Here is a 26,257-nt window from a genome sequence, read left to right as displayed (position 1 = left end):
TGTCACTCTGAAAGCAACACAAAGGTCCTGTTAGGACTAAGTGTAGTAGGGATCTCCTTCTCCTTTTTTGTCCTAACTGATAAAGGTTAAGAATAGTTATTGTACTGTTTTTGGTACCATTTGTAATTTTACATTTATACAATGAGGTTAGACACATCTAACCTTAATAGCCGCCACTGATAAAGTAAATAAAGAACACCAGCTCGAAATTCTATTATACTTCAGGAGCATAAGTAACAACATAATAAAAGAAATCTTGACAATCAAACTCTTCAAACCCGCAAAACTTAAAAATTCCCGTTCCTTTTTGAATACTCCTCGTATATGTAGAAAAGGTATGTATGTGGATAGTGCATATAAGAATGTACTCTTGGATTTTATAAATCAATCAATATTCCATCATTTTCAGATATCTGGGCCCTACTTGTGAAACAGTCGGTGTGCTTGACCAACCCCTGTCACTTTGGTGGCACTTGTGCTCCATACCCAGGTAGTGGCTTCATCTGCCTTTGTCCATTTGGGAAACACGGCCTCTTCTGCCAAAAAGGTGAAGTAAGGATAGTACTTTATCTTTAAGTATGAATATTTTTTATATGAGAACGAGTTATGGTAATAAGTTGAAAACTAGTATGCAGCTTTATAGCGTAGACCTAATTGTAGTAAAAATACTAGGACTTTACTAGTAACAAGAATAAACCTTTGAACACTTTTGTAGTTTTTTATTTGTACAATGTACATTTCGGGTTCGAAAAATAAAAACTATAAAATTGTTCAAAGTTTATTCTTGTTGCTTATACGAAACAAATTTTCGAGGCTAGATTTCTACTATTGACTTTAAAAGCTTTATTTTCAAAATGGCGGCTTTTTAAACACTTTCTTGGGTAGTTATTGAGTCTTTGAAAATGAAAATATGATATTTTGGTCAATATTTGGTTTGGAAATAATATCTGTTATGTTTAGTAGAGTTATTGGACACCCTGTATACAATATATAATTTATTAAAGTGTGTTACTATGTTAATTCAAACAAACTCTCCAATAACATAAATGTTATTGGAGAGTTTGTTTGAATTAATATATCATTTCCAATAAGGCAAGAGCTTCAAGAATGTGTTACTATGGTTAAAATTGCTAGAAAGTTATGAACTTAAGCGCTTTTAAAGAGATATTGTATTGGAAAAACAGGGTGCATGGGACCGTTGGAGTAATGTTTCTGTGTAGAAAAGATTAAAAATGTCTATAGTTCAAATCTTTCAGGTAATTTATTGTGAACAACGAACTTAAACAAATAATAGAATAATAAATTACTTTAAAATGTATATTATATTATATGTTACGGTATATTATATATAATATAGTACAACCAAGATTCAAACATAGATTTGAGTATAAGAGCTGTTTTATTATTATACAATTCTTCGTGAGCTATTTTTTATTTTGGTAGAGATCAAAAATTTTTAATACAGACAGTATAAATGTGGTTAATTTATTGAATTGAAGGTATGGAGAAAACATATTGTGTGCATATCATGGTAGGAAAGTTTGTTATCACCTTTGGAATCCTGAACATTCCAACATTAGAACGCATTTCTTTAACACAGTGACATTTTCAGGTATCCAAGCATTAGCGTTTCGTTGTAGATTAAAATGAAAGCCATACAGTACATGACACAATTACACATAAATAAATAAAATATTCACAGAACACAAATGAACGCTACGATTAGTGGCCATGTCAGCTCATGTTGGTAGACGGTTTGCAACTACTGGAGGAAGTAACTTGTTGTAGATAGATTTTGTCCATGATTTCCAGTTGCATTACAGTGTTAAACTATGAATTGGCTTGAGTGTTTATCTTTTCATTGAGTACACTGTTGTGGGTAACTTTTTGCTGCTACATTACATTAAACTACTTTTCTTGCATTTGTGAACTATTTGTGGGTTTCGATTTATATTGCAGTTAGTTTAATTTACATAGTATGAGGCATTCAATTTCTTTTAACCATAATGTAGCAGTATTTTTTGGAAGACATCATTAAAACAGGTTTTGAATGATCTACTTTGATTGTCCTAGGTAGAAAAATCACTACACTTTATATTATATAACCTGCTGCCATCAAAATTATCCTTATCGTATTTTATAAATATTTTAGAATCAAGAAGCTTTATTGGCATTAAATACACAAGTGTACAATAGACATTGTCATGAACACAGTAAACATGTATTATAAATAAAAACTATATTACAATACAATTATTTTCCTTTATGTGGTTGATCAATTTTTAATTTGAAGATAAACATTATTCTAGTGTTAAAAAAAATAAAAAGTGATCAATTAAAATAGACAAGTAATCAAATAGAAACACACAAAAACAGGAAAAAACGATTAAGTATCAACAGTAAGACAAAAGACCTTCAACACTAACGCTTAAAATTCAAACAATTGAATTAATTGTAATTAAATTAAATCGTAACGTAACATTGCAATATTTAGGTTTGTCAGAAGGTAAATTTATAATTCACTAACACAAAAATATTCCATGAAATTCAAGAATATTATCCAAAATTGATTAAAAACTATTGATAACCAATGCTGATTTCTGGCAGATCTGGAAATTGGCCACCCTCTGTACACGTCATCAGTACGTGGAATGGCCTCGTTCTCAGCCTACCCTGTGCCAGGAACCATGTTCCACAGTTTTGAGATGAGATTTCGCTTCATGACCCAATCAACAGACCAAGTGGCACTACTGCTGTTTGTGGGCCAGGATGGCCAACACGACGCCACCGCAGACCACATGGCTGTTAGCTACATCAAGGGCTATGTCGTTCTCACTTGGAATCTTGGCTCGGGTTGGTACTCCTGTATTTCTGTACTGTGCATTAATTTTGCTTTTCATTGAGAAGATACTCGATTGTAAAATATTCTGTATACATTCAATAGTCTTTGAAGTTATACAGGGTGTAAATTAAGTCTTGATAAGCCTGGATATACTCCAAAGGGATTGAGATATGGATTTAAAATCTTCACCATACCTATTAAATATTGTTTTGGACTTTATGAAGGATAAAAATATTTCCCCTCAGTTTTTCAAAGGGAGGAACAGTGGGATCACTTGAAACTTTCTAATTGCAACCCCTATCTTGTAACATAACATTTGAAAGATAAACCCAAAAGAAACACAATGACATGAACAAAAAATCTCTATGACGATCCTAGCAAAAGTTATATCCAAACAACCCCTTACATCTAAGGGTGTAAATTAAGTCCTGTTACGCCTGGATATATGCCAAACGGATTGAGATATAAATGTAAAACCTTCACAGTTTGCGTTGTTTACCCATAACTTTTGCTACAAAAGGCGTACAGGTATTTTCTTAGTGCCATTATGTTTCTATTGAATAGACCTTTAATATGACATGTCACAAGATAGAGGTTGCAATTTGAAAGTTTAAAGTTACCCCCCCCCCCTTGAAAAGGAGGGGTGACATTTTTGTTACCCTCAAAAAAAATCCAAAAAAATTAATTTAATAAGCATGGTGAAGGTTGTAACTTTATATCTCAATCCGTTTCTAATATATCTAATATATCAGGAATTAATTTATAACCTTCGATGTAAGGGGTTGTTTGCCCATAACTTTTGCTAGGATCGCCGTAGAGACGTTTTTTTTTTCATAGCATTGTGTTTCTTTTGAATTAATATTTAAATGAAATGTAACAAGACAGGGGCTGCAGTTTGAAAATTTAAAGTGACTCCCATCTACCCCCCTTCCAAAAGAGGGAAATATATTTGCCCTTCTAAAAGTTCATAAAAGTATTTTAATAGGTATGGTGAAGTTTTTACATCGAAATCGCAATTTGTTTGGAATATATCCAGGCGTATCAGGACAAGTTACACTCTGTATACTAAATACAAAAACTCATTCTAGTCATCAGTGTAAAATAAGACACAACAAATAAAAATAACCCTTAGTATTACTTTACAGTCTATCTTTGTAGAAGTTTTGACGAGTGGAATTTACAATTTAGGTCCACGTAGGATTTTCACCCCTAGAGCAGTCTTCAGCAAGTCAGGTGCTGTTCACCTGGTCAAGTTTGGACGTGTCGGTCCACAAGCATGGCTGCAAGTCGACAACTTGGACAACGTGACAGGGACTTCTCCCGGCAGGATGACCGAGCTCAACACAAAACCCACAGTTTACATCGGTAATGTTTGTTGATAACGAGGGATTTATCGTTATTCCAAGAATTTGATGTGATACTTATTATTTATCTTGAACGTTTTGGCGATTAGGAGGCCACAAGTTTGTCAACTTCAGCGGGCTCCCGCACGACCTCCCCCTTCACACAGGGTTCACCGGTTGTATCTATGGGGTGGAATTTCGGGCGGGTCGTGTGAACGTGGCTGTCAGCCAGGTACGAGCACAGAGCATCGTGGGTCGCAATGTCGGCCAATGTGGGACCTCCCATTGCCACAACACAACATGCCTCAACGGAGGTGCCTGCCTTGATCATGGAGCTACCTTCACGTCAGTATTTCACATGCCCACTGTATTAGTCTCGCAAATGTTAACACTTATTTAAGGCAAATAAAAAATATAAATAGGTAAACTAAGTATTTAAGTACTCTTCAACAGAGTAATATACCCGGTTTATGAGGGGTAGCAGTTTAAGGAATTTTTAAATGTTTGGATTATATATTCATTTTTTAAAGATTCTGGCAATTTATTGTAAAGTTTTAATGCAGAATAATAAATGCCCTAGAACTTTAACCGATGAACAGGATAGTGTAGTATCTGATTCCTTGTACTGTAAGGGTGAAATACTTGATTTTTATGGAACTCTTTCCTATTAGATTTGTAAACACTTGAAACTTCAAAAGTGTATAGAGATGGGAGGGTCAAAATGTTCTTATTTATGAAAAATGGTTTACACGACTGTCGGGTTCGGAGCTTAAACTTAATTCTTATAATTCATTTTTGCAATTTGCACACATTTTTTTACCTTAATGAATTTCCCTAAAATGTCACTCCATATCTCAGGTGTGAGAAAACATATGCGTAGTAGACAGACTTAATAGTATCACAGTTTGATACAGAGCTAATTGTTCTCAAAGCAAAACAAGCTGCGTTTAGTTTTTTTATTAGTTGCTCTACGTGTTCATTCCATTTAAGGTGTCTGTTTACTATTATCCTGAAGAATTTTGAAGAGTGAACAACCTCAATATCAGGCAATTTTACTTCTGGATTCTGATTTAAAAAAGACATGAACTGAATTATTTGGATTTTTTCTTGTCGAGCATCAGACCGTTAGCGTTAAACCAACTACCTACTTCACATAGGGACGTTTCCAAGGCATTTTCAAGCTCAGCAAAGGTTTTAAAGCAAGTACCACAAAGTTGATGTGTTCTAACTGCTGAACGTGTTATTCCCCAGGTGCCTCTGCAAGGACGGGTGGTTCGGACCAGTGTGCGCTCTAAGATACAACCCCTGTGACATGAGTCGGCACAACTGCTCCAGTGGTGCCACCTGTGTACCACTCGAGACTGGTTACCAGTGTGACTGTCCGTTTGGCAGGGTTGGCAAGTACTGTGAGAGAGGTATGTAATGTTTTAAAATATTTGATACATGATGCTGTAAACACCAACACAAAAATATTTAGTTACACACTTAATTCTTTTTTATATGACTACTAGCTGAACCAGCAAATGTAGTTCTGCCCTAAGACAGAAAGAGGAATGGAGTGCTTTAAACGATGACCGCCGATAAAATTACAAAAACTTCAACCATTAATTTTTTCTATTCAATGTTCTTTATTAACGTAACTGAGGTATTCATTGCTTGATATCATAACAGTTAAATGTAAAGTTAAAAAAGTAATATATTTTTTATTGTAAAGTAGAAAAATGAAGTTTAAAATCAATATTGATTTCGAAGAGCTACGAGTATACGATTTTTTTGCAAATCTGTCTTTAACCAACACAAATGAGCTCGATGGTTTGTCCACGTGAGAACGCCAAGTTTAATTGTTCTTGTGAAAAACATGGTGTGTCCAAATCTAAGCCATTGTAATCTAAGTACATTGTCCTTAGATGACCATTGTACTTGCATAGAGTTGAATAGACAAGAGACATGATTAAAGAGATGAAAAATGTAATGCAGTTATTTATTTCTTGTTATCAGAAGAGGTGCTGACCGACATTAGCTTCACGGGGCTGCGATCATTTTTGGCCATCCCCAAGGCCGAACTACACCTGTACCAGACCTGCGTAGAGTTTGAGCTAAGACCATCCCAGGACCGAGGTCTGGTCTTGTTTACAGGACACCCACACAGTCCATCCTTCTTGTCCATAGCCCTTCATGGAGGCATACTAGAGCTCAGGCTCAATACCATCGGTACGTTAAATATTTCTTTTTAAAATATTGTTCAAAAAATTTATATTTTCTTATATACTTCTATGTTTCTGTATTTTGGTGTGTTTAATTACATGGGGGATGATTGTAAATAAGTAATTGATATCAAAATAATTTGACGTCATTTAATATTTTCAGTACAATACTTTTTTGTTCGCTCAAGATGCACTTTACAAAATGTAAAATTAACTTGTAATTTTGATGAATAAGGGATTTTTATTGCTGTTGTTTGACATAAAACATAAATAGGTTAATATATTGATATTTACTTGAAACCATTCAGAGCTGTCTACTAAGTTTATAACGTTTAAAATTACATGCATTGGTGGTAACTCGGAAGTCACCTTTAAGTCGTTGGTTCTGAGATCAAGTTCAAAGAGGGCTTTTTAGCTCTAAATTTGCTTTGTAAATTAAGACTCATATTTTGTTCAATTCGTTATCTAAATATGTATACACTATCAAATAAACAATATATTATTTTTTATTTTACTATTTTAAACTTATTTTATTTTTTGTAACACATTTTCCTACTTTGAAATTTATATGATAGATTTACACATTCCTGAAATTATAATCAGAAACTATTTAATGCTATGTTTGACATAAAGCATTGACATGACTGGTACTATTTCCTTAATACTGTAACTGAATAAGAAGCTAGGAAACCTTAAAATTTCCCATTGCAATAATTAGAATGTAATAAAGTATTCAGTTAATAAAAAAGTTAATTAGACTAAAATTATTCTATGTTTAAAATATTATTATCTGTGCAAATAACCTTTGAAATTGTACTGATTAAAATTTTTTCAGCACTTACAAAAACACTGAAATTAATAAAACTTAAAGTATACATGATGTATTGAAGATGACAGAATTAAAAGCCTAGCTAAAGAAGCGGTACAGAATTTTTCTGAAATGCAAAATGTGTTTTTTTAATATTCTAACTAGGTAGATAAAAATAATAACATCAAAGTTGCCTGAATAGAGAGATTACATCCTTTCAATAGGGTTGAATGTTGTATAATCCTACCCAGTTACTTGTTTGGAAACTAAAACTTCATAAGCGATTACTTCTTTTCAAAGAAATAAAATTTTATCAAAACCTACTGTTGTTGAATGAAAAAGCTAGAAAGTTCATGAACATTGTTAAAAACAAAGAGGCGGTTTGACTAGACAAATCATCGTATAAAAGAAAATGTGTAAATGTCACAAACAGGATTTGACACGCAGGGGATGTACGTGCATGGAGAAATACACAAAAATAACTACATTTTACTTTCCGGATACCAACAATCAACAAGGCAAGTGAGCAGTTTGGGACCGGGAAGTTATTAGTATCCTGTAAATTCCAAATAGACTATGCAGATGGCCACAATCTGTGAAATGTCATAGATAATTCAACAACCACATTTATTTTGTCTACTGCAGGAGGTCAACGCAGGAATGGAGATGTGTTGGTGGTGCGCAGTGGTCGAGTACTGGCTCTTGCCACCTGGCATACAGTGCGCGCTGGTCGTTATGGAAACCGGGTGTTCCTGTGGGTCGATGGTGCTGTCACGGCAGCGTCTCTTTTACAGGGAGAATCTCTCCTGCCTTCCAGCCATCCCATCTATATAGGTGTGAGGCTGGACTCATCATAATTTTCTCATCATAAGTTTTTTTTTTTATTATTTAGCTACATGTTTAGTAGAATATAGGAGAGAACACTTTTACTCTATGATACTATAAAAGGGTATGTGTGCCACACATAAAAATGCATTAGACACTTCAAAACGATAAAGAGAAAGCTGATTAAATACCAACACCAGATTGATCAAATTATGTTTAGAAAAACCTCTTTCATAAGTTCTGCAAAAACATTTCCAAAGGATTTCAGACCCATTTTGCACAATTAGACTGTACTAAAATATAGGATACAGCATTGATGGACCTATGCTAAAAAATTTAAATATTTCCTAGTGCAAAGAATTACACCACTCACTTAGGAAAATCAGTTTTATTACTAAATATGAGTTTTCAAAGTCAAGAATTAGGCCATTTATGTGGGTTTGAGGATCAAGCAAATCTCTGCTTTTCCTACTTAGTAGACATCACAGATTGGACACTTTCAATCTTTCCATTAAACTATTTAATTCTACAAAATAATTATGGCGTACTGGTTGGTAATTTATTGAAAAAACACAAGCAACAATTGATTAGGAATCAGTATGTTTGTTTTCTAATTTGTGCATATCACATATTTCTTGTTACAAATATATGGTTAACTTCTTGAGTATCACTCAATCATATATTAAAAATACATGATATATCATGACACTCTGTTGTCCGTAAAAATACATCACAACAATATAGTTGTGTTACATATTTTGCTTACTATGTCTTTGTAAAACTTTTATCAAACGAAATGTTAATGCATAGTAAATTTGAATCATTTGTGCTTTCTTATGTTACCAAATAATGGGCTAGATATCCATTTTAAAAATATTTTACAATATATGTCATAACTATCAAAAAATTTAAACATCTCAGGGCTGTTTATATTTAATTGTACTTTTGCTAAATATTCACTATTTTAGTACATGACATACAAATAAACTTGTGTTTTTCATTGTTGAACATAAAATAACTTTTTTATTTAGTTAACTTTGTGTTACAAACCTGTACTTATAAATTTCATATTAAAATAGACCAAATTCCAAGCAAAATCAAATTTGTAACTACAAAAAGGTTTGCTGAAACTTCTTTAAAACAATGAAAGTTATACCATTATTTCCAAAATGTTGTAACATAGTAATTTCCCTGTTGTTTTTTTTAAATATAACATGTGTTTGGCTAGTATTTTTGGAATATATTGGGAAAAATTTGGTAATTTTTGGGATTTAATTTTAAAAAGACTGGCATTTAAAGGGTCAATAATGTTAAAGTTTTTCCTGTTATAAAATTGTACTTACTTATATGTGATCTTGCAATAGTTCACCCTCCCTTCCCCTCCCTCTCAAATGTAAGCCTTCCTGGCGTAGAGAACCACACTTCTTGATTTCTGAGGCTCGAAACCACTGATTATAAAATTTGAGGTAAATAATTCCTCTCAATTTTAAGATCCACTCTGTAGAACTATCTTGTTATAAGAGTAAATAATAAAACATTATTTCCATTTTTTACAGTTTTAAAACATAATCTGTTATTATTTTCAACTTGTAAGTAATTAGTAATGATTTATTACTGCTGTTTCTATGAAGAGACTGTGAAAAAAAATTAAATTGCATAGTTACAGAATTAAAAAATGTCTTTATTAAAACCTATTTTTGGACTCCACAACAGGAGGTGTACCAGATCTGAGCCAACTTCCACCAGGTGCGATGGCCGGTCTTCCGGTGGCTCTGACCGGATGTGTGCGCCGAGTCGCCCTCAACTGGCGACCGGTACAGTTAATAACGGCCACTCAGGTATTAGGCTTTCATCCTTTTTCTCTTTTAAGCCTCAGCTTTCAGCTATGCTGCCCTCAAAGTACATTGCATATTATATCCACGCATGTTAGGACTTCATTGGATTTGAATCCTGATCCCTCAGTTAGACAGATAAGACTAATAAAAGAAAGACTAATATAAAATTAATAGAAAATGAAAAATTATTTTAAAATACACTTAAAAGCTACCTGACTGACCTGCCGTTGTACTCCTTTTCTGAATTTTATACAATTCACGATAGTTTTTTTTACCATCGTTAAAATTTTACTGTATTAGATTTAGTTGGATACTAATGTAAAACATATTTAGTAAACTTATATAAACTAGTTCAACTGGCAATAAATTTCTTTCTTAGGGAAACTTCTTCCGACAATCAATTTTTTTCTTAGGGAAAAACTTCTTCTGACAATCAATTTCTTTCTTAGGGAAACTTCGTTTTAAAATTTCTCAAAAAACTAGGTAGTTTACTTATAGAATCCAAATTAGCTCTCAGCCTCTAGACTAATAGAAGTATTTATTAGTAAATTTCAAATGTTAAAAAGAACAATACCTCAGGGTTATATTAGTGTTTGGAGAAGAGCTGAAGAGAACTCCATTGATCTAAGTACAATGATCACTACAAACAATGGACCAATTCTACTGTAATAATAGCTCTTCAATATAGTAATTCGCTATGATTAGGTGCTGGCTGCCCGCAACGTTGATGACTGTGATGGTACAGCTTGCGGAGGTGACGTGTGCCTACATGCTGGCACCTGTTGGCTTGACACTATGCTCAAACCCCACTGTACTTGTACCCAGGTAGAACTATGATTTCTTAAAATAGTTTACTAATACTATCTATTTCTATAACATGGTATACATTTCAGAATAAGACAAATTTATTTAATTTAAATTAATTTAACTTATTTTGTAAAAAAATTAGGTAAAACAACAATCAAATGATCATCGTATCCATCCTTTCATCGTACGACATTAGTAGCTAAGGTGGTGGATGAAAATCACAACATGAGTGGTCTGGAAATAGTAAATTGTTGTAATAATGACAATGTATTATGAACATTAGAAGAATTTGAAAATATATGCAGTATTTAGGAATAACAACGGTAATAATCTGTTATACGAGATATTAAAATTCTAATCAAACATTATCTTCAAAACTGCTATCAACAGTGGGAAGGACAACCCCCCCCCCAGTCAGAACAGCTGATTGGAATAATAACATACACAGGTTTTATATTTGTTCTCTTATGACAAGAAGCTTAGAAATTGTATTTAGTCCTAAAAGGAACTTTGCACTGCTTCCAGAGTGACAGTATATTCTTGATGGGTAAGGTTTGGAGTAGCAGCCAACTCCTATTGAAATCTAAGAGGAAGGATTTTTGGCATTAATCTCAGTCACGTCTCTTTAGAAGAAGGCGAGACCAGCTCTGTACCAGCCTCTCAAGTCAAAGTAAGCAAGGGTTGGCACACCCTTATGTCTAGGCTAGCAACTGCTTTTAACACTCAGGGAGCCCCAACAACTCCAATATCCATCCCTCACAGTATACTAGACCTATTGACCCTCGCACCCCAATATCTCAAACATTTGTGGTTAGTGATGTGCCGCTCCTGGACATCCATAAGATTGCACAGATTTAAGTAATTGACACATTGGTTTTTTGCTGTACCCTGTGTAGGTTACTGAACCATACACAGGTTAAGAGTAGGGATTACATAATTCTAGTTATCCACCTATTGTTGAGGTGCCACATGCACTGTTGCACATGATCATGTTTTATGTAGCATTTGTCAAGAGATATTTATTTATTTGTAACTGTATTGTGTAATATTTTAACTTTATAACATATTATTTTACCCAGCAGGGATCACTTCTGGCTGGTCTATACCTTTCAGTTGAACTACCACTGGGCACAGCAAAAACTAATGTGTCACTTCAATCTGGGCAACCTTATGGATGTCCAGGAGAGGCACATCACTAACCGCAAAAGTCAAGATTCTAGGGTACACAGGTAATTCGATAGGTCTAGTCTACTGCAGGAGATGACTGGTGGAGTTGGTGGGGTTCGTTCCCTAAGTATCAGAGGTTCTTGCTAGCCTCAACCAGGGTGTGCCACCCCCTGCCTGCTTTGACTGGAGAGGCTAGTTCAGAGCTGGCCTCCCCTTCTTCCGGGGGACAAGAAAAAGTATCCTAATTCTTCCTCATGGATCTTGATAGGAGGCGGCCCCTACCCCCTAACATTACTCATCCTGAATATCCTGTCACTCTGGAAGCAGCTCTAAGGTTCTTATAGGACTAAGTGCTATTCAAAAGCTTCTTGTCATAGGAGAAAAAACTGTGTTGTGTAATAATTTAACTTTATGATGAAGTAATTCATTGCCCCAATTACAAAGGTTCTATAATGAGAGAATAGTGAACCTTCAAATCATGTCATCATAAAAATACTAGCTATATACAATGTCTAACTAGAATGGTGAAGATTTTATAAATTGTCACTACATATGATGGAAATATTTAGATTTTTTTTACATTTTAAACACTATGTATCATATCTTTTTTTAAATTAAAGAGAACCATTAATACGTGTCTACATCTGAAATATCTCTTTTCCAGGAATTCACAGGGGAAAGATGCGAGTCATTAGTTTCCTGTCTCGATTTACCTTGTGAAAACGGTGGACTTTGTATAAAGAGTTTCTGGAAGCAAACCTGTATGTCAATGTCCAGTCGGGTGGGAGGGTCCATTCTGTTCACAAGGTGAGTCAACACTGTATTCTACTCTTTGAAACAAACTTATATAGTCAGCCAAAGTATGATGACCTGAATTGTACTTGAAAAGGGATAGATCATTTTGTGAGTGATATGTTAATTGTTGCAGCTCTGCCTGCAGGAGCAGCACACTTTGGTGGCAACAGTTATCTCCTTGTTGATCCTCAGTCAAGCCTCGCGGACCGAGGGGAGATCGGTTCCCTCCGGCGCACCGATATAGACTTCCTGTTCTTAAACTTCTCCACAGCACATCCACAAGGCATGATTCTGTGGAGTTCTCAGGTGCCTATGTTCATTTTATAATACTTAAAGTTATAATTATAAAGCATGTTAGGCCTCACTTAAGTTACAAAGATCATATATATTATATATATATATATATATGCGATTATAATGTGGTTTGTGGAAACGTCACTGTCACAAAAAATCCCTAACAAGTCGAGACTTGGTACTGGAATTCCTATAACTACCTCAGCTCAGTTTATTGGCCAGCTTGGTACGCCATTTCATTTCAATATGAAGGCCGTTCAAAAGTTTTCACAATGCTTTTACTCGTACCATGTGTAAATGCCATAACAATTTTTCGATCACTAAGAACTGGCAAAAGGAATGCTGAAACTTGGTGCAAACACTGATCTTATAAATTTCTCAACTAAGTTTCATTGGCCATTTGTTATACCATTTCATTCAATTATGGCGGCCATTAACACTTTTTTAATTCACAACTCTCATATTTATGAATGTAGGTAAAAAATAAAAAGTGCCCTGGAAGAATTATAACACTCCTAAACTTTTTGTTTCAAATAAAATTTTGTGTGCCTTGAAGTGGTGTGAAAAGCCAAAGATGTTAACCCATAAAAAATCGATGAATGGCATCAGCTTTAACATTTCTAGAATTGAACCTTGAATTTGGAAATCAGCCATCTTTAAACTTTAGACGTGATCCACGCACAACACCATTTCTCATGTTTTCTCCGTACACATGGCACATTCTCTAATGGATTTCTGATGTACTATTCCCTTCTGCTTGTGGAAAACAAATAACACTCCTCAATTTGCAATTGGTGGGAGAATCAATGGAGTTGGTCATGTTTATGCGACTGCTGTCCAATGCAAACCAGCTACTTGAAATCGGCAGACAAATATTGTAGCAGGAAAGATGAGCACACTGCGGACCTACCACATGTCTGGCCATCATGGCGTCAGATCGGAGGTTGAAAACAAACCACCCTTATACTATTGTATGAGCTTGCTTTCCGTTAGGTAGCCTAGATTACATTCAAATTATAAACCGTGAACACTGAACCTTGTTGCGCAGACTGGTAAATACGTGTGTAATGCCGCTGTTCGGTTCGTAATACCAACCAGAAAATAATTTCTAATGGCAGTCCGCATCTTCCAAACTTTTGATTATTCAAAATACGCTTGGGACCAATAACTTCAGATAATAACAACCCTGTTATAGTACACTTAACACTGCATTCCTTATTTTGCTGCAAAATGTTTACCCTATAAACCATATAAAGGTGTAGGCTATTTTTGTTAGAAACAATACTATAAAGAATAAACCGATAAGACAGAGAATTGAAGGACCTGACAGAAGTAATGAAAATAATAGCAGGCAGACAGACAGACATAAATGGACGAACTGGTTATTGATCTTTTGATCACAAAATCTATAGTTATTCCTTGGACTATGTACCTATATCCAAGTCTCTATTTGTAGGAACTACCTGTCAAGACTTATCACACTGACAAAGACGAAATGACATTAAAGCCTTTACAAATTCACAAAATATGAGATATTAACCTCTTACATTTGAACATTATAGATAAGTTCGAATAGAATAATAAGAGTCCATCTTTACGGGTTAGGATGAAGAATTCGTTGGAGTGGGCTTGGAGGGAGGACTGGTGAAACTCGCCTGGTCGTGGAAAGGACAAGAGGCAACTATTGTGACACTACCAGGAGCTACAGTGGCTGACGGCAACTGGCATGACATCACCGTCAACTTCTCCAGTGACAACATCACCGTCTGGAGTGACAGGGGAGACCCTCTCTCGTTCATCAGTGACGGCCAGCGACCCATTCTCACTGATGGGGTCATTCATCTAGGTAAATATTCATTAATTGCTTTTTTTCATTCATCTCTGGGTGGAATTTGAGTTAGGCTTGAATGTGATATGGTGATATTCTGATACATACAAGAATAATCTATTTCTTCTCCTGTTACATAGATTTTTCATGTAAAAGACAAGCGTTAAAAGTAAAAAAATACATATGCAACGTCGTTTTTACAACTGAACATTTTTTAAGGTGTTTGCAAGTTCTTATGTGGTTTAATTTTAATTGACAACCGCTTTGATAACATGTAACATCATCTGAGGATGATTTTGACAGAATCTACTTCCCTCTGTCCCTAAATTTTTCGTGGGAACAATCCATATTCCATACCCCCCTCCCCTTTAGTGTGTTATTCAATCAGATCCATACACTATACATAATGAACTACTTAATGAAGGAAACCACATTATTAATGGTTTGAATATATATTTATAAAATAACTATTTAAAACAAAATAAATAACGGAAATAAAGTAATTAGTAAAGAAAGCATTAACAAATGTAAAGGAATGCAGAGAAGTAAATCAATCCTTGTCAATTTGGCAGCAGTACAATGATATTTTTGGTAAATTTTATAAAAGTTAATTATGATGATTGGTTTATGAACATCTGCACTGTCAGATGATGTTCTTGATGAATAATCTTCAATTGAAGCCATATTTTTAAGTGCTAATAAAAATGAAAGGTACAAAATTCAAACGTATGTAGAGTGAAAAAATATAACAAACGCACTTACTTGTTTTGCAGAATGAACTGAATAAGACTAAATAATCACTTAGCGACAGAAGCACGATTGTTTGCAAAAAGTACAATCGTAATAATGATCTACTACGCTGTGTGGGTCACCGATGATCCCCCTCCACAAAAAGTGGTTCAGGCATGTTTATATCTCAACATAATGTGCATTGCATAATGAAAAGTTCACATCGGTTTCTTGGACAAATCATGGAAAATGCGTCTGGCAGTCAATGTATTAACACCTACAATCAATAATTCTGTCAGTGCTATATTACTGTTTTCCTGCATACGGCAATAGCTTCACGCATGATGATGAAATGAGCCGTATTCAAAGACTGCAGAACGCAGCTGTCCGTTTTGTTTTCAGCCTCCGTGGACGGGAGCATGTGTCTGCATTTCGGGATGCTGCCGGAACTTTTGCCAACACAAGCCGTATGCAGGATGCAGACTTGCACTCTAGTCCACCGTGTGCTGGCGGCGCGGGGGGAGCCGTGGTACCTGGTGGATAGACTTGTGACCCGGGGGGGGAGGTTGCTCTCCTCGCGGTACCCGACAGGACGCGCTACTGCATTTTGCAAGGGTTAGGCTTGAGGGTGGGAAGGAGGAGGGTTCTCCTACTTCGGGCCTAAACTTTATAATGATCTCCCCTGTGACCTCAAGCAGCTATCGGTCTCGGCTTTCAAAAAGAGAGACTGAAGCAATATCAGTCTCACATGTATAGATAGTTTATTTATTTTGTTATTTCATATAAGTTTTGATATTATTTTGATTGTGTGTTAATTACTTTCTTACTCTTGTTGTCCAGTTTTGAATTTGTGTTGAATATGTTTTAATTGTTATTTTTTAGTGTAAGTTCTTTGACTAGGAGTTGTGCTGTAAAGCAGTATTGAGCTGATGTGTCACTCGTCAATAAAGGCATTTTTATTTATTTATTGCTACATAAGTCATATAACAGCTTTAGTACAGCAGGGATAGTTTCAGTGTGCATCTGCCGCAGTCAATGTGTTAAACTATGATACATTTCTAGCTACATTATATGTTGTTAACACATTCAATTCGACACGAGTCACGTACTGACTTTAAGACAGCAGTGATAGTTTCAGTGTGCATCTGCCGCAGTCAATGTGTTAAACTATGATACATTTCTAGCTACATTATATGTTGTTAACACATTCACTTCGACACGAGTCACGTACTGACTTTAAGACAGCAGGGATAGTTTCAGTGTGCATCTGCCGCAGTCAATGTGGTAAACTATGATACATTTCTAGCTACATTAAAGGTTGTTAACACATTCACTAAGACACAAGTCATGTACCGACTTTAAGACAGCGGGGATAGTTTCAGTGTGCATCTGCCGCAGTCAATGTGTTAAACTATGATATATTTCTAGCTACATTATATGCTGTTAACACATTCACTAAGACACAAGTCATGTATTGACTTTAGAATAGCAAGGAAACTTTCAGTGTGCTTCTGCCACAGTCAATTTATTAAACATTCAACATCATCTAATTTGAAAGTTGATGCAAACAGGATTTTTTCGGGACATTTTGCAATTGTTTAGTGATACTATAAATCAGGTAACAGTAAGATTAGTGATCTCTTCCTCAAGTGGATAACTATATGGATATAACATACCAGGGTGGCCACATAAATGAAAATCACAAGAACATGTTGTGTGTCAACTCCATTCACTCAATCCCTAAAATATACACTTAGTAAAAAATCAAAAACACTAATTTTTAAATCTGAACTAAAGTATATAGGCCACGATAGGGTCTGCATTCACCAACCAACCACAGAGAACTGTTGGTCGGTTGGTTTTAGAGAAATACAAGTATATGTGATTTTGTTTTATAGAAGATGTTGATTTGTTACTGTGTTATTTTGAGGAGAAATTCGATTAATGCAATGTGCAAACCACGCACCAAGAACCGTCATCTTGCACTGTAATAAGACCTAATTACTGCAGTTAACTGTAACTAAACTAAATTAGAGGATCATAACAGAATATGAGCCAACAATTCTGATAAGACCACCTGAATTAATGGCATTACTCTTGGTCATGTTACCACACTGTTTTATCATTTTAATGTACAAATTAAGAATTACATTAAATTTTTCTTTTAAAACATTTAAATCACATTAAAACAATAATTATTTAATTCCAAATATAACATTTTCCTGTTTTTGAAATTAAAATTTACAACAACAGAGCAAGAAACTCCTTGAACTAGAAGAAGCTTCAAGATTCTAATAGACACATTTAAAATTTCCTTGTTTGCTATCTACTGATTTGGTTTGTTTTTTAAACAAGAAAAAAAATGTAATTAAGCTTAGAAGTGATATTCAAACTGTAGTACTCCAGTGTTTTAGGGTACCCATTAATGTAATTTTTTGAATACTTATTTTAACAACCTAGGCTCTAAATGTAACATATTCATATTCTTGTTAATTTGTTTCTTTCACTTTCAAAATAAATTTTTAATCCCTCAAGAACTATACGAAAACATGTTCTTGTGTTATTCCACCCTGAATCCCGTTTGATATCCAACTTGAGTGTATGAAAAGATAATGTCAAAATATACATTTGACGCCAAATTTTTATACTGTTTTCAGAAACAGTACATGGATATTTTCATAAATTTCTACATGGTTTTAACATTATAAAATAATTATTTTTAATGAAAAATCTTATGTAACAACACAATAGATGTCAAAAAATGTAATACGGTTATTGGTCATAATTAATAAAACGTCTTGGAAAACAGAGAATTACACAATTCGAGTGGCTTTTACTTTTTGTATAGTAATAAAGACTACAAGATTTTTCTGGACAATTGCCATTATTCAGTGATACAATAAATCAGTAACCTACGTTTCGAGATCTGCAGTCTGATCTCTTCTTCACGTAATAACTAACCTAACACATAATTACAAACTACGTTAAAATAAACTAATTATACCAGTGAGTGAAGGAATCACAACCACCATGTTGTGTGTCAACTTCACTAAAACATGCACTTAATAAAAAAACGAAACACAACATTAATTATTAAACTCAAACTACAGAATACAAGTCACACTAGGTTCTGCATTCGACCAACCACCTACGACAGTCAGAACGCTCTGGTATGATTTGTCTATTTTAACATAGTTTGTAATTATGTGTTAGGTTAGTTTGTATACCTGAAGAAGAGATCAGATTGCAGATCTCGAAACGTAGTGTTACTGATTTTTTTTATCACTGAATGATGACAATGTCTGGAAAAATCCTGTTTTCTTCACAATCCTTCCATTGTCAAAAATAAACAAAGAATAAAGACTAATAGTGCAAAAACGGGTGTTTCGGTTTTAGTGCTAACAACTAAGAATACAATGATCCCCTCAAATTCCATCTAGACCAACCACTGTTTACTAAATTGGGCGCTCCTGGCAGCTTTACCACAGACCTGTGACCCTAATAAGTATACACCAGACCACAGAAATCTCTTTCGTCAAGTGCGGGGATCGAACACATGACTCCAAAACCAACTCTCGGATCCAAAAGTAGCAGCTTACACAACTCTGACCCTTCTTGGATGTGTTCACTTACGATTCTACTATAGCCCTACAGTGGTTTAATAATATTTACTACTTTAACCTATTTGTTCTGTTTACTCTACAATGAATAAATGCTAATTAAAATACTGATGTGAATACTTTTTGATATTCATAAACTTTATTACATATGTTACATAATTCTATAATAAATATTTGGTTGAAAAATATTTGCTACAAATGAGACATCTGAATTGATCCTTCTCCAAATCTCCATCACTTGCGTGGAATTTTCAAATATAGTGTTGATGAAAAGCGTTTACTGCAGCTGGTACATTCAAATGTCTTTGGTTCCCTTTTTACTGTTGACAGCGTTTTAGTGTAGCGTTAAAGGTGGCAATACCATCTTTACTTCCCTCAGCGTGCATGTATCTGATATGTACTTCCAAAGTACTTTTCGAAAAGTAGCATTGATTACATGTTGCACACACAAAATATCTTTTGCTATTGAGATTATGAGTTTTGCTATGTACTGACAGAGAGGATTCACTTTTGAAGCTTCTCCTAGACTTTGTACATTTAATTCGCTGTTTGAATTGAATGAGAGTGTGTTTTTTTAAATCATCCAATCTATTAAATAACTTGCCACATGTATTGCACTCAAAAGGTCTTTTCGCTGAATGTGTTTTCAGGTGATTTTCCAGTCGGTAAAGTTTAATGAATTGTTTATCCACAAATACAACACTTATGGGGGTTTTCTCCAGAATGTTTAAACATGTGCCTCTTTAAAGCATTTGGTTGTATAAAACTTTCACTGCACAATTTGCAAACATAAGGTTTTTCACCTGTATGTATTAACATATGAATTCTCAAATTAAAAACTATTCTGGAGCAAACAGGACATTGATTTCTTTTTTTCTTTTTTCAAACAGGCTTTTTGTTGCCAGTTTCGTTTCTTCCATATATTTGATTTGTTTTCTGGTAATAAAATCAAATTTCCTATACTACGTGATTTTTCTGAAATAACGTCACTTTCTAAGGAAGAAGAATCACTTTCGTTTTCAACTTTCAAGACGGTTTTCGGATCTAAAGAGGTACTCATCATTCCACTTTTTCATTGTATCTGACTTATTTTCCGAAATTGAATTTACTCGCTCTTGGACGAGTGTCTGAAATAAGCTCTACATCTGCTGACGAGGGAGGAGAATCATATTTATGATCATGTTCTAAAACTGTTATTTCTTTATGTGTGTGCTCATAATTACACTCTGTAATTTCATTTTCTACTTCATTTTTAATTTCTAATAAATTAATACCACTCATTGCAATAGTTTCTGTAGTAAAACTTTTCAGGCACAACTTACTTATGGACTGAACATACTGTTTTACATAACTGAAATATGAGACTTAGTAACATCAAATTCACTGACCTACTCAGATGATCTTGAGTCTCACATCGCGGTTCAATTCCTGAAATAAAAGTGGTAAGAATAAATAACAAATTTAATTCTAACGATTATTGTACTGTTTGTTACAACAATAAGACGAGTATCTAAAACTAAATATTCATTAATACGATTGACATGTTATAGGGGGTTTTCCAAATCAAAGATCACGAGCAAGGAAAACTCGTGGCATCTATAGAGAATCGTTTCAAGGCTGTGTCCGCGAGGTCGTGTGGACCGATCACGAGGGCATCACCGACTTCACGCGCTACAAGGGGGAGAACATAAGGAGCTGCCCCGCTCTTCGGCAACTGAAGCTGTCTCAAGATCAAAACGTCACTGCCAGTACCATTTAGAATATTAGGGAGCACTTTTACGTCATCAAGCATTTGAATCTGTTATAGACGTTTCATTTGAACATATGCGTTGACTTTAAACGGTTTTCATTATCGTGAACTAACTGTCAGTATTTTAATAATAAGTGAACGTAAAAGTTAGATTTTTTTAAAATTATTATTTTCTTTAGGGTTCTACTAATGTACTTTGCAGTATTTTGTTTCATTATTTTCTATAACTCCTCCAGGTGTTAACAGTTTGCATTCTTCTTCCAGTACGATCAACTAACAAAATATTAATTTAATATAATGGAATGCACTAACAATGAGACTAACACTTAACTTGTATGTTTTTATTGAATTAACTATTTCTAAGTAAAACAAATTTTAATGAAAATTGGGGCTTTAAGAGCATGTGAACAATCTTACAGTTTAAACACTTTTCCTCTCATATTTTTGGACTGTACAGTCATGGAAGATATCTCATTTTAAAAATATACTTAATAAATTTCCAAACGTTTTTTAGATTTTTAAATATTTTTTTATTTATTTAGAAAAAAATGCTTTTTATAAACATTTTTGAATTTTGTTGGTTAAATACTAATATAGTAGCCTATACTCTTTACGTAAACAAATTAAAAGCGTTTTAATTCAAGTGGAACCATATTAACCATATGTTTAAAACTATCAAGAATCCCTTGTTATTTTAAGACCAAACATAAAGTTATAAAGTGTTGAGGATTAATATTATTCTTAAAGAGCAAAACGTACCTCTTAAATTACAACAGATGTTACACAATCTGCCTTTACAACTACTAAATAAAGAAATGAAAATTACTGCATGTGAATTACTAAATTAAACTGAACCGATCATGCAAATTGGAATTCAGATATTGAATGCATATTAATTTTAGTATTACGTTTTACTATAGTGTGATTTGTATGATGTCATTTATAAAATCTAGATGTCTGCTGCCATTGATTATTTAATAAAAAATAAATAAAAACTTAAAACTAGCAATTCATCCAAAACTTTTAAGAACTACTAATAGACTTTAAGTGTGCTGTGTACCACAAGAATATTGTTTTTTTTCAGTACGATAAACATATCACTTTATTGAAAGAAATGTTTACTTGCCTGTAAGTTATTAAATAAGAAGAATCATCTATAGTAGTAGCCATTTTGAATTTAGTCTAATGGGAAAAAATGCTAATTTTTAACATGTTGACTGTGACAGACTACTAAGCACAGAACCGAAGTGAAGATGTTAACACTATAACAGCCATGTTTATGATTACCTGTGCCTTGCCATTTCATGGCGTTTGCAAATATTTTGTTTTAAAATTTATAAAACACATTATTCTTTTCTAAACATTTGGTACATAAAAAGGGTATATGAACAAGTAAATAAAATTTAAAAATTAAGAGCTTAGGTAAAATATAAACAATTTTTACCCTGTTAGTCTGATTGTGCCTGAAGTTTTTGAAATATATGTCTGTGTGTAGAATTTTAAATCTCTTTGTAGTTATTCCAAAGGACAAAAAGTTACAGAGCAAAAACAAAAGTATATGTCAAATAGTAGAAAAATTACAAACAAATTTTAAAAATGTCTAAAAGATTTATTTATGAAGGAAATTACTATGTATAGCAAATCATTATATACTACAACATATTGACATAGACTATGTAGAAAAAAAATATATATACAATTTATTTAAAAGTATTTGACATTACCTTCTAAATACATTTTAACTTATCATTATAAAATTTGTTCTTCATGATTTATTTGTAACAATCCAAGAAAGTATCAATTTTAATTTTTATTATTCAAATGTCAAAAAGTTTATAAATTTGTACACTTACGCAGAAATGTACAGTGTTTTGAAACACTATAAAATATTATTAAGTAAAATAAGCAATATGAACATTGTTTTTAAAGGGCACAGGTGACTTACTATTCTATGAAAATAATTCTCTACTTAAAAGTATAAGAATAACGATGTAGGTATTGTTTTTGTAAAGCAGCAACTATTTTTATCGTAAAAATTATATGCTTAGATTTACAATTTCATAATAAAAGCCTGACACAAAAGCAATCAGATATCTCCGCAATAGTTTGAAGTTTAAACAACATTTTCTGTCTTATTCTTGATTGTAGACTTTTGTGAGACTTCTTGTTTTAAATATACACAGCTTATCTGCATAATTATTACAACATACTAAAGTATAGTGGTATTATAACTAGCTTTTCAATAACAAAGAATCTTAAATTTTTTTTATAATAAATCAAAATGCTCAATTAACAAAAACTACACACACTTTACAACAACAAAATAAGATAAATATGATGTAAAGTTTAACATTTCTCTTTTATGGGACTAAAGTCAAGGTCATTTCATTACAGCCGGCTTTTGTATGGGATATTTTGTGAAAATAAAAACATTATTAAGAGGTACTTTTTTTTACAAAAAAAAGAGGTACTTCATACAGAAAAAGCAAAATCAAACTTAAAAGAACGTTAACAGACGGCCTCGGCTTCGGAGATAAATGTTACTTGGTATAAGTGTGAACCATTTATTACCTTTTTAAGATATATGTTTTAGTTTTCTAATTACCTTTAAAACTAGTCTAAGTGATTTGAAGAGTTAAGGTTGAAATATGAAATCAAAGTGCAATACTTATTGTGTGTTTTATATTAAGTTAGATATTTATGTTGTTATTAGTAATTATTGTACTTTTTAATATATTATTTGTTATACATTGTGTACAACATGCATTTAAAATAAATGGTGGTACATTTTTCAACGGTGTTTTGCTGAAGAACACAACCCCATATAAAAACTGAAAAATATCCTAATATATTCCTGAATTGAAGAATGTTTTAAAATTTGTTGGTGACTTTTATGGAAAAAATTATTTGTTACTGCTTGTAAATCCAATTTACATTTAACTCTCAATTCCAATTACATGCTTTTGAGGCATGGGTGTTATTTTCACTTGATTCTAACATACTATTTTAATTTTTAATTACGATAAGATTTTAATATTAAAGTACTAATCAACCTAATAGCTGCAATAAACCACAAAGCAGCACTTCTACCATGGCTACTTCTCGTTTCTGTCTAACACAGGAACTAAAAAAAAAAAAAAAATGCTAACAAGGGACGCCTGCTTATAATCTCAGTTCCCAAAAGGGGACACCAAAACATGTTGTGCATACCATCTGCTAGAGCTATAATATTACTTTACTACTCAAAGTATGAGGCTCAAATTCAGAGACAAACGGAAACCATTTGTGGTAGAAACCTCACCTGAGATTACAACGTTATGTCTAGAAACTGTAGAATATGCAAGTGGTAATAAAACAAATGTCTTGAAAATTAGTACTTTAGGAACCACTTCTCCAAAACAAAACCAGACTTTAAATACAAAAAAAAATTATTTTCATCGACGAGTATAATAAATAATGAAAGTCATACTTTGCTTTTCCAATATTTTGTGTTTTACAAGTTTGAAATATCCTAAATTTGAACTATTTAAAAACATTTGATATATGCTGGAAATTGACAACTGTAACACTTTTTACAAAGAATACTTCTTTGGTAGCCTTAAATAAAAATTTGGATTTGTTCAAATGTTTAACGAGATAACAGTAAAAAAGAAAACTGTGATACTGTACAACTTTGATATTTGGGCCACTCTGAATACAAGAAAGGAAGTAAATTAAATCTTACTCTAAATTATCGGTAAAATTTTGCTCAAAGCTTTCAAATTTTTCAGTTGGGACTGACCTATAAATGGAATGAATTTGCTCCTACAATGTTTTGTTTCATAATGTCTATGAATATTATACTATTTAGAAACAAATATTTCTCTTTACAAAGAGGGCATTTACAAAACTATGTAAAACGGTAAACACTTGTCTTATTAAACACACAACACTGGCTATCAACTTTTCTCTTTTTTGAAAACCTACGTAAACTGAACGTAAGCAAACCACTAGCTGAAAGCTGCAGAAGCAGCATTTATTCTTATTGATGATTCTGGTACTGAGAGTGGAAAAAATAAAGCTAAATTAGACTTTTTCTGTTTGTTTGGCACCAATAAACTTACTCGTGCTACAGGCAGCCACCTAGCTCGAACAAACACAACCATACGAGCCACCTTTCCCTCTCCACTCCTCATGAGACCACTTGCATTTATAGTGACATTTATAATGTTAAGGTAACTGATAAGACATAGGGTAATCAGAGCATAGGCCCCATATACAGTAGTTAGACATCGTTATGATTGACATGCTCTCTGAAAGCAGAGCATAGATTGGTCTACAAAACTAATTAGAAAACTCCATGGCAAAGATGCATGTGAATGTGTGCTCTACTAATAAATACAAGATAGTGAATCAGGATGCTGAAAAACTTAAGAACATATTGAGAAAAAAATTGTTTTGACTGGGGTTAAATAAATAATTGAATAGTTGGTATTCCAGTATTTTGCCTATCTCTTACAAAAAATATTGTGTATGTATGTAAATGAAACACTGTACAAAAAATGTCAAGTATTGGGTTTTGGCGCATCAAAATTTATTTTAAAACCTTCTTAACTAAATGTACACTTACTTTAGCGACACGAATTTTGAAATTTACATTGCTATCCTGCACTACTGACGATGAAAAAACATCCTTTGATATTTGAGACAGTACATATCAAGTAACAAATAAACATTCCAGAGGGTCTAACTATTAATGGATAAATATTGGGTTTTAGAACATCTACTAAAATTGATACCAAAAAGTAGGCCTATTAAAAGGTACATAAAAATTAATAAAATGTCCTGAATGTAACCTAACACCTGCTCAAACTCAACCAAACTATAGATAAACCGCTTGTAAAGAAACCTGCGTAGAAGCAAATATCTGAGCAGGACCACGCAGGAATGGCTCCCCTCAGGTGGCGGGTGTGGTTTGGTAAGCAGTGGTGGGGGGTAGGACCAGCATCTTCTTGTCTCTGTTGGATCAGCTGTATGGATCGTGTCTCACTTGCATAGTTTTGTTTACACAGCAGCTACTTACTCGTTCTATTACTATATTTTTGTGTGTAGGCCTATAAAAATGTCGCATAAAATATTAATTTAACAGACTCATGTAGCCATATACGATCCAGGGAGCTTGCATTTTGTTATGAGGTTAGCTGCGCAGTGGCAGTTTGGCCAGTAGAGATGTGTTGTTCGATTTTTGATATGTTCAATTCAAACGGGTCAGTCAGGTGAAAGAGTGATCCGGATCAGATTGTTTCAAAAGAACCGTTCACTTCGAACATTTTGTTCACTTATTCCAGCCAACTGAATAAATTTAATATTTATTCCAATTCAGATATATTATATTTTTTAAATCATTACTACTTGTAACATTATAATTAAA

The 26,257-nt window shown here is 33.5% G+C and overlaps 1 protein-coding gene across 1 annotated transcript; it reads left to right on the top strand.

Moving 5' to 3' along the window:
* Positions 1 to 409: 409 nt before the first annotated feature.
* Positions 410 to 20,845, top strand: LOC124373355 (protein eyes shut-like; the record flags this gene model as incomplete). Its single annotated transcript, XM_046831731.1, is given in 15 exon segments — positions 410 to 547; positions 2,608 to 2,853; positions 4,031 to 4,207; positions 4,296 to 4,530; positions 5,437 to 5,600; positions 6,184 to 6,396; positions 7,843 to 8,031; positions 9,736 to 9,860; positions 10,563 to 10,682; positions 12,496 to 12,576; positions 12,578 to 12,638; positions 12,760 to 12,932; positions 14,526 to 14,805; positions 15,880 to 16,092; positions 20,648 to 20,845. Coding segments are annotated over 15 exon segments (2,613 nt in total), but the record flags the coding sequence as incomplete, so codon positions are not given.
* Between the last annotated feature and the right edge of the window lie 5,412 nt (positions 20,846 to 26,257).

The sequence above is a fragment of the Homalodisca vitripennis genome, unplaced genomic scaffold (genome assembly GCF_021130785.1).
Source record: "Homalodisca vitripennis isolate AUS2020 unplaced genomic scaffold, UT_GWSS_2.1 ScUCBcl_5387;HRSCAF=12081, whole genome shotgun sequence".
Classification (NCBI taxonomy): Eukaryota; Metazoa; Arthropoda; class Insecta; order Hemiptera; family Cicadellidae; genus Homalodisca; species Homalodisca vitripennis.
The sequence above is the reverse complement of the archived record's forward strand: the minus strand, read 5'-3'. Positions and strand labels throughout refer to the sequence as shown.